Below are 10,589 nucleotides of genomic sequence, written 5' to 3'. Positions count from 1 at the left end.
CATAAAAAAAAAATAGCCACAACCGAATACAGAACCTCCTCCTTCTATGAAATTGAAGTCGTTTAAAAATGTGGGAAGCAAGAAAAAATCGTATGAAGAATTTAATGATCCGATAAAAACAATCTCTGAAAATGATTTGTCATATGAATTATTTACAGAAACCTGTATTCCATACATTAAAAGATATATAGTGACTGTTTCTAATTTGCTACGAACGAGAAGGTAAGTACGTACAACTTCTTTATTGTTGTTAGTATTTGGAAGCGCGCATTTCCCAAAATTAGATTAAATCTTAAACTTACTGTCTATCGCTCAAACGGGAGACGAGTATTTTAAGGTAACATTCAGAAATGAACATTGTTTGCGCCGCATAAATATAACCTTTTTTATTATCTATTCTGACCTCCTTGTCGGGTTTTCAAATAAACGGCAAGGCGGAAAAAGAAGTATATGTACATGACACATTTCAATGTCTGAAGAGAAAAAATCCACAAATTACGATATTGCATGCACTACAAATAAATATATAAAGGAAAGTGAGATCCATATAATTCAAGCACATCAATATACAAGTGCCGCCGCTCGGTGGACGCTCAACAAGGAGTAACTCAGAACCAGTATAATTATTTTCGGTAAGTTATTCCGCATCTCCATTTTTTGGTCCTTCGAACCGGATTCCAAATGTACCTTTAAAATTCTATAATTCATCCTTGTTGCTCACTGAATCGCGGTTTCTTAATTCTTTATCAAGATGTTCCCGTAGGTAATTAATTTATCCAAAGGTACAGTCAGTATACTAAGTTATTGTTATTGTCTGTTATTTTTACGCGTAGTGTGTGGAAATGTGTGGAATTATTCATCGCGCTACCTTATTCATAAATAGATGTGTTACAAATAATATTTCGTAATTTGTAACTGTCATATTGTGTTTTAATTTTCACGGGACATTTTTGCATGCAATGTTCGTTATATAATTTTTATGTATTTTAAGTTACAAAATACATTAAAATAAACGGAAAACTACGGGTAAATTATTCCTGAAGGCCTCAGTTTTTCTTTAACTGTAATTAACCTATTGCGAAAGTTACACTTGTATTAAGGTATCATACAAGCGGAACGTTCGTATTTACTTCATTTTCCTTCGACTTGTATTAATATATTATTCAAGTTGAATATAATTTACAATTACTAGTGTATTTTAGGCAATTATTCATATTTTTCGTGCTGTCATAGTAACAACTAGGTAACCATGGCAACGAGACTTAAGCTCGCCGAAGCAAAGCGTGCTCAAGGTTTCATACGTTTACAAAACATTTACGATATGATTCCAAAGCTAAGCAGTGACAAGAAGGCTCTATCGCAGTTCATCGCGCAAGCTCGATTGGTCGATCAACTGAGGAAAGAATTTATAGAGTTGATGGATGACGTCAATCTTCTGAACTTGGAGTTGGACCCGGAGTATAACGTGAACTACAGCGCAATGAACGCGTTTGAAGATCTCTACTGCGTAATCAAATGTCAAATTACAAAAATTGATGCACCTGCTCCGAGCCTCTCGACATCCAGGGATTCGAGCCATACCTGTAAGGACGACTCCATTAAAATCCCACGGATTGATCTTCCTTCTTTCGATGGAGATATCCAAAATTTCCCATACTTCTATGAAACATTTAAGCGTATCATACATGAGAATAAAAAACTTACAGATTCTGAGCGTGTTCATTACTTATTTAGTCATCTGACAGGAAAAGCAAAGTCGATCTGTGTGGGAGTTATACCTGCCGCAGAAAATTACAACACAGTTTGGGAAGCATTGATCGCAAAATATGATGATAAACGCGCATTGGCAACGTCATATTTAAACCAGCTGTTTTCGATGAAACCTGTCAACGTCAACGGTCCTTCGGCATCTATTTTAGAAAAAACAATTGATACGTTTGCTGCTACTATTTCAGCAATAAAACAACTCAAGCTCGAAAACTTAAGTGACTTTATTTTCATTCATCTGGGTCTTAAGTTATTAGATTCAGATACCACAAAGAATTTTGAGATGTCTATTCGGAATTCTTCTAAAATGCCTACATATGACGAATTCATTTGTTTCGTTAGTGAACAAGTGAAGATTTTATATCGGACATTGCAACGAACGCCAACTAAGGCTGAAAGCGGCTCCGCTGCCAGCACTAGCAGCGTGCGAGCTCCTCTCCCTCGCACACCCCAAGCGTATGTTAGCACGCAAGGGCATGACAACGGAAATCCATGTGCTATGTGTAAGAGTAATGATCACTCGCAACTTTATAATTGTAATTCCTTCATGAAACTCCCACCTAACGAAAAATTTAATTTCGTTAAGGAAACTCACGCGTGCACTAATTGTCTGAACACGCATCATACTGCATCGAAATGTTCCTCAAAGAAAACTTGTCGTAAATGTCAAGGCAAACATCATACAACGTTACACTTTGAAAACTCAAAACCTGTAATGAAGAGAAACGAGTCCAAGTCCTCACCTAAGGATGATAGTGAAGCTAGCACAAGTTCATCTGTGACGGACAACGGTGCCTCCGTATGTACTCATTCGGCATTGAGACAGACTAAATCACCCTTGACGGAAATTCTCGCCACTGCTAAGGTGCTAGCTAGTGGGCGTAACGGCAAGGACAAGGTTTTGAGATGTCTGCTGGATCCAGGATCACAGAAACATTACGTTACATTGAAGTGCTGCAAGAATTTAGGTCTTCCTGTACACAGCAGCCCCGTGACTTCAATAAATGGATTAGGGGGAACAACGATAACACAACCCATTCGAGGAACTGTCAACTTAACATTTAGGTCAAGATATGATCCTAAATGTCAATATACTATCGAAGCGCTTGTATTAGATGAGATCACGCCTGATTTACCGACCTGTCATATTGATCAATCTTCATCTGATCTGTTTGATAATTTACATCTAGCAGATGATTCCTGGGCGATCCCAGAAGAAATTGACGTACTTCTTGGTGTTAAGTTATTCACCAAATTGTTAATGTCGGATAAAATTGAGAACAAACCTGGTTTGCCTGACGCTTTAGAAACTACACTGGGGTACATCATATTAGGTGATGCTCCCGCAGTAAATGCTTCCTACTCAGCAGCTGGGTATTTTACTTCGGTTGAAGTGGGAAATTTGATGCAAAAATTTTGGGAAATTGAAGATTTAGATGGAGTCATTCATAGTCCTGCCGACAAACAAGCTGAAGACATATTCAAAAATACAGTGAATCGTTTGGAAGACGGGCGGTACGAAGTTGCACTTCCATTTAAATTGGAACCAAACAATTTAGGCAATTCTTACAAGACTGCTGAACGCAGATTTTTAGCACTTGAAAGAAAATTCCTCAAACAACCTGAGTTAAAGCCAGCTTATGATGAAGTTATCCGTGAACATATTGATAAAAAATACTTATCTGAGGTTCCGAATGATAAGTCAAATGATGCTTATCACATACCCCATCACGCAATTGTCAAAAGTGACAGAACAACCACAAAGGTGAGAATTGTGCTGGACGCTAGTGCACAGACCACAAGCGGCTTATCATTAAATGACATACTTCACGCAGGACCAAGTCTACAGGCTGACTTGTTCTGCATTCTCCTAAACTTGCGATTATTTGCTATTACCATCACGTCTGATGTACGTCAAATGTATCTGTGTATTGACGTACGGGGGGAGGATCGTCCTTATCAGCGTATCCTTTATAGGTTTAGTCCTGAAGAAACTATAAGGGTGTTTCAATATAACAGGGTAGCTTTCGGTCTACGTAGCAGTCCTTTTCTGGCACTGCGAACTGTCAAACAGTTGGTAGCTGATGAAGGTGATAAATACCCACTCGCAAAAGAAATCGCATCTCGTGATATTTATATGGATGATGTAGCCAGTTCAGTTATTGATGAAGACCAGGCTGTACAAGCGACTAAACAACTGCTGGATTTGTTCTTGAAAGGCGGATTCCAATTAGCAAAATGGTCGTCTAATTCTGCAGCTGTTCTGAAAGAAATACCAAAGGAACTACATCTGTCCCAAAGTGTCACCTTCGACGATGATACAACGTTGAAGATTTTAGGTCTTCGTTGGTATCCTGGTGAAGATGTATTCAAGTTCCAGGTTAGTCCCGATGATCGACCGTGTAGTAAAAGAAACATTCTTTCATCAGTAGCTCGATTATTCGATGTTCTGGGCCTAGTTGCCCCTGTAATCGTGTTCGCTAAGCTTCTAATAAAGGAGTTATGGCTTTTGAAAATCGATTGGGATGAATTGCCGCCTGATCAAATTGTACGCCAATGGCAACAGTTCCAAAGTGAACTACCGCTACTATCTAACATTAGCATTTCCAGACATATAGGTGTTATTGAAAACTGTTCATTAACTATAGTTGGTTTTTCGGATGCTAGTGAAAGGGCTTATGGTGGAGTAGTTTATGCCTACGCCACCTTTCCTAATAATGACCGGGGTGTCATTAATTTAATTTGCGCTAAATCTAAGATAGCGCCCGTGAAGGTTGTTAGCCTAGCAAGACTGGAATTATGCGCAGCATTGCTATTGTCACAACTAATGAAAAGGGTGGTTGATACCTACTCAACCAGATACCCAATTGACTCTATGTTGGCCTTTTCCGATTCAACAGTGACACTCTGTTGGATTCATTCGTCGCCCCATCGATGGCAAACCTTTGTGGCCAATCGAGTTACTAAGATCCAAGAGAACTTGTCAGGCGATCATTTTTATCATATCAAGGGAACAGAGAATCCAAGTGACTGCCTGTCTAGAGGCTTAACTCCAGCACAACTGGTGAACCATCCTCTATGGCTATCAGGCCCTCCATGGATGAAACTCCCAAAAAACGAATGGCCGATTCAGGCGTTTATTCCAGACGAAGTTAACGTTCCTGAAGAAAAAACGGTTTCTTTAATGACTTGTGACAATTCGAACGACAGCATAATTTATGATTTGTCTAAACGGTTCTCGTCATGGATGAGATATGTTCGCACAGTTGCCTATATCTTAAAATTCATAAAACGATTACCTAAAGGTCTTATTAGTGCTGATGACTTAACAACAGCCGAACTGGAAATTGTACGAGCTCTACAAAGAGTGTATTTCAGTCAACATATTTTAGACATGACCTTGAAAAAAGGGCTTACAAAGGCTTTAGCAAGCCTAAAGCCATTTATTGAAGATGGAATTCTTCGCGTCGGAGGACGTCTCAGTAATTCTAATGAAGATTACGATTATAAACATCCTTTGTTATTGCCACGTCGTGATCACATCATTAATCTACTGGTCGATTACTACCATCGACACCATTTACATGCAGGACCTGAAACTCTTATATCTATTCTGCGACATCGATTCTGGATTATAGCAGCTCGATGTATTATTCGTCATCGGATTCATTTATGCAATTACTGCTTCCGGACCAAGCCAAAGGCTAACTGCCCAATGATGGCAGATTTACCAGCATGTAGGGTAAATCAAGTTGAGAAAGCCTTTATACATACTGGTTGCGATTACGCTGGTCCTTTGTATTGTACACCTGTTCGACGAAGGGGTGTGAAGAGTCAAAAGGTTTATTTGTGCTTATTCACATGTCTCACAACGCGAGCAATTCATTTAGAACTTGCAACTGACTTAAGTACAGCAAGTTTTATGTCAGCATTTAAGCGGTTTTTATCCAGACGCGGTCCTGTTAAATACATATACAGCGATAACGGAACAAACTTCCAGGGAGCCAATACATATTTGCAAGAAATTCATAATTTCCTTGCGAATGAGTATATAGAGGCTTGGGAAAATGAACTATCAGCCAATAAGATAATTTGGCGATTTATTCCCCCCAGTGCTCCACATTTTGGAGGATGTTGGGAAAGTAATGTTAAATGCGTCAAATTACACTTGTATCGTACTATAGGTAAACAAATTTTGTCATTTCAGGAATTAATGACAGTTCTATGTGAAATTGAGGCTTTATTAAATTCTAGGCCACTATCCGTGTTAAGCTCTGATCCCGCTGAGCCTTCCGCATTGACACCAGCTCATTTTCTTAATGTTACTCCATTGAAATATCTTCCAGCTACGTCTGTTGCGGAGGTAACATCTGATCATCTTTTGCAAAGATATCAATTATTAGATCGTTTAACACAATCATTTTGGAAGAGGTGGCGCGATGAGTATTTGCACACGTTGCAAACCAGACAAAAATGGAATACTCCTTCTCAGCCTGTTAAGGAAGGAACAGTTGTAGTTATTCTTCAAGAGAATGTTATGCCTTTACATTGGCCGTTAGGTCTTATAACTAAACTTATGCCGGGCAAGGATGGTATTGCCAGAGTTGCTTTGGTTAAAACCAAATCAGGCATACTTAAAAGACCTTTAGTCAAATTATGTCCTTTGCCTTCTCAATAATATATGTATTTCTATTAGTAATTCGTTATTTCTATTAAGTTATGTAGGCCTAATTTGTTTATGTTCATTTAGTTTTCTCTGAGCAATAAGGATGCTATTATGTAGTAAATGATTTATTTAAATAACTTTTGAAAACTATTCCTTTCAAGGCCGGGGGAATGTTTGCGCCGCATAAATATAACCTTTTTTATTATCTATTCTGACCTCCTTGTCGGGTTTTCAAATAAACGGCAAGGCGGAAAAAGAAGTATATGTACATGACACATTTCAATGTCTGAAGAGAAAAAATCCACAAATTACGATATTGCATGCACTACAAATAAATATATAAAGGAAAGTGAGATCCATATAATTCAAGCACATCAATATACAAGTGCCGCCGCTCGGTGGACGCTCAACAAGGAGTAACTCAGAACCAGTATAATTATTTTCGGTAAGTTATTCCGCATCTCCAATTTTAGGTTAGTTATGCCAATATAATGTGAATATCATCTGTATGTCGCGTTCGCACACATGTAGCTACAATATAGTCTGAGTGAGCACACATGCAACCAGTAAGATTCAGATACGTTGTCATTCATAAAATGCACATTTCAAGAATGACGCCCATGAAACTTTATTCTAGTGTCCGACCGAAACCGAGTTTTTTGTAGAAACCGAAACCGAAAGTTTTATAGGCGTGTTAAAATCGTTGAAAATAATGTTGAAGGCCTGTTTTTTTTAGACTGATGAACAATGAAAAGCGCGTGTCAGACGATGCCTATTCTAATTAAGGAAGACTAATTAATATTTACTTATCATTATAGAAAACTAGCAGAAAGCGATCCAAAAGCACAACGTTGTAAGTTTCAGAGCGGCTCAGCAGTATTTTGACCGAAACGGGTTTTTTGCCGTACCAAAACAGAAACTGAAAATTTGGTCGGACACTACCTTTATTCAATACCTATTGTAGTATCTAGGCCGCCGTTCATAGGGGGTTTCAGAAAAAAATATACCCGTTTTGGGTTAAGTCAGTTTTGTAATTAAAATTGGGACACGTTTTTATTGCTTAAATCGATAGTGCTCGTGATTCTGAGTAGAAATAACCCAAAATTTGTTAGGTTTAAACAAAAAGTACAGGGTACAATACAATACAAAATTTATTTCACACCTCAATACAGAAAGAATACAAATAATACAGCACATTAAGAATAGGTAAACAACAGGCGGTCTTATCGCTAAAAAGCGATCTCTTCCAGACAACCTTTAGGTAGGGTACACTTTTTTCTGAAAATGCCCTCATATAAGAATAAGTTACAGGAAAATTGATATAAGGATATCCGGGCACTAAGTTTTGAGTCACAAAACTTAGTGCCCGGAACAAAATTGAAGGTTTAAGAATGCAACTCGAACAGAGTTACAAGTTACAAATAGTCCAATTGAAAATTAGGTTGATCTCATTGGAGTTATAAGAAATGCAGGTAGGAGTAAATAAATAAATGAATATTAATATGACATTATTACACACATTGACCAAGTCCCACAGTAAGCTAAGTAAGGCTTGTGTACGTCCTCAGACAACGATATATTCTGAATAAATTTCTTCTATTCTATTCTATTCTATTCTATTCTATTCTATTCTATATATAATATATAAATACTTAAATACATAGAAAACACCATTGACTCAGGGACAAACATCCGTGCTTATCACATAAATGAATGCCCTTACCAGGATTTGAACCCATCAGCTTCATACGGTATCTACCGACTAGGTCAGATAGGTCGTAGGCCTTAGAGAGTAAAGGCAAAGGAGTAAGGCCTTAGAGAATATTCAATAACAAAGAAGTTAGCACATTAATCCTAACCAAGATACGTCGTTGTAAAGCTATCACGGACTATTGCAAATACATCTGACACGAGTCGTTGCTACGACAGAGAACGGGTGGTAACAGGGATTCATTAGAAGTTTCACCAAGACTTCAGGCTAGTTGACAATGTAAATAGTTCGAAAGTTAAACTCCTAGAGCGTAAAGCTTTCCGGCATCTAATCGACACGTTGCTGAACATTCAGTCAGATATCATTATTAAAATCCGTTACAAGTTATAAAAATAAACGCACGAGGCATGAAAATAAAATCTGGAAACGAAATGACATTATGAAGTTTAAATAATATTGTACCCATAAAATGTTAATACGAGCGTCACAAGGTAAGACTTGAAAAGATTTTGTCATGTGAAAATTTTAATATCAACCTATTTCTTCGTGTTTATTAAATATCTTCGCAGCTTTATGCAGGTTTCCTCGCTAAGTTTTCTTTCAACGGAGAGCAACTGACCAATATTATAAAATAATTAGTAACGCAAGATACTCATTTGTATTTGAGCAGGGGTTCGAACCCACGACGTTTGATTTGGAAGCCGCACGCCTTATCGCTCGTCCACCAGTACTCGTAAATATAATTTAATAATACGAAATAGAAGATACTACAAGTGTGATAATGACAAGGCTTGAACGCCTACGTAAACAGTGGGTGAAACCGTCAATACAAACGTACGCTATATTATTAATACGTACGCTACATCACTAACATAAAGTAATGGATGTGATGAAATGAAAATGCTTAATGAAATAAGTTTTTGTATACAGTGCTACTATTAAAATTAAATATGTTCTACTCGTATCAAGAAACGTAAGAATTTATGAAAATACACATTATTTGATAAGAAAGATACCAATACTAAGTGCCTAAAAATGAATTCTAGTCGTAAGTATGCAAAGGTAAGATACTAATCGAAGGAAAAAGTACGCACACTAAATAGTAATTTATTTCCATCCAAAGTGCAATGATTTGTCGACTTACAATTATTTCTATACTTAAATATACCTACTGTTTATGACCCAATGAGAGATAGGTAGGTTAATATGTACCTATAGGTAGGTAAAGATTTTAAAAAATTGTTACTCTCAATACTTTCTTACTCGGGAAAAACTCAACAAAACCGTAATGACATTACTGGGTGGTGAGGCTTACAAATCGTCTGGAATGAACGCTAATTTGCGGATGCACGGAATAACCACTAGGCGCACCAGCTGTGTTGAATTCGCTAAAATATATGCCTCGACAATATGTTCTAACCCAATGACCGATTAGAACTTTCGAATTGATGTCAATTTGGTGTTATTTTTACATCACTCGGCCGTGTATCTCACTCGAACGTATAAATGTGATTATTAGTGTTTCTGCTTTGAATTTAGTGAGATTCGTTATCAGACTCTGACTCTAATAATGGCGTTGTGCGATTTTACAAAGTTACCACTTTATATTTAAATTACACGTGTTATAACTTTATATAAATATTTGACATAATGTTATGTCCAATATTTATAGAAAGTCACCTACCTATTCTTACCTTAAATTCTGTCACTCCGTTAACTACTGTACACATCAACTATGAATGAATGAGTTATTTAACTGAATTTTACATATTCAATTTAAAAAAAACTTTTTAGGTAGAAATAAAATAATGTGTAATAATTATTCCATATTGTCAACTCTTGCATACATGCTTTTTAATTAACGAGCGACGCGCCCTTTAACAAACTAATGCTTATATGAGGTGAACAACAGGCATTGTTCTAAGATACATTAGTATTTTATACAATCGTGATATAACAGAGAGCTTTTCAGTCTAGTACCGTGTTTAGGCAACGAAGCTTACTGAGTTGCCTAAGTAAGGTACGAGATTGAAATGCTTGATTATCTCACTATTATATACAATACTTTTTCTACAAGTCATCTAAAATAATACTCAAATAATGACTATAAAACCTAAATAATTAATGAAACTTGGTAAGTATCTTAGTAGACAAAAAAGTGGTACAAAAGACATAAACGCGCGACTATATAGTCCCGCACCGCGCCCGTTTAGTCTTTTCTATGGGAGCGCGGCGACATGTGATTAGTCAAGTTGACTACAGCGTATCAAAATGAATATTATAGTTCAGTCGGGAGCCCATATATGAAATGTACGCAATTATAGTTTGGTATACGAAATCTTAATTCAACCATTACAGTCGACGAGTAGAATAAATATTTTTATCACACCAGCTCGTAAAGGCTCTCTTTATTCTTCGAAACCTGACGAGTAAGTTGCATTTTAT

At 37.1% G+C, this 10,589-nt stretch overlaps 1 protein-coding gene across 1 annotated transcript; it reads left to right on the top strand.

Moving 5' to 3' along the window:
• The first annotated feature begins 1,249 nt into the window (after positions 1–1,249).
• Positions 1,250–5,405, top strand: LOC133516629 (uncharacterized). The gene is made up of 2 exons (XM_061849644.1): positions 1,250–4,147; positions 5,220–5,405. The coding sequence occupies exons 1-2, from the start codon at positions 1,250–1,252 to the stop codon at positions 5,403–5,405; spliced, it is 3,084 nt and encodes a 1,027-aa protein (XP_061705628.1).
• Positions 5,406–10,589: the final 5,184 nt, after the last annotated feature.

The sequence above is a fragment of the Cydia pomonella genome, chromosome 3 (genome assembly GCF_033807575.1).
Source record: "Cydia pomonella isolate Wapato2018A chromosome 3, ilCydPomo1, whole genome shotgun sequence".
Lineage (NCBI taxonomy): Eukaryota > Metazoa > Arthropoda > Insecta > Lepidoptera > Tortricidae > Cydia > Cydia pomonella.
The sequence above is the reverse complement of the archived record's forward strand: the minus strand, read 5'-3'. Positions and strand labels throughout refer to the sequence as shown.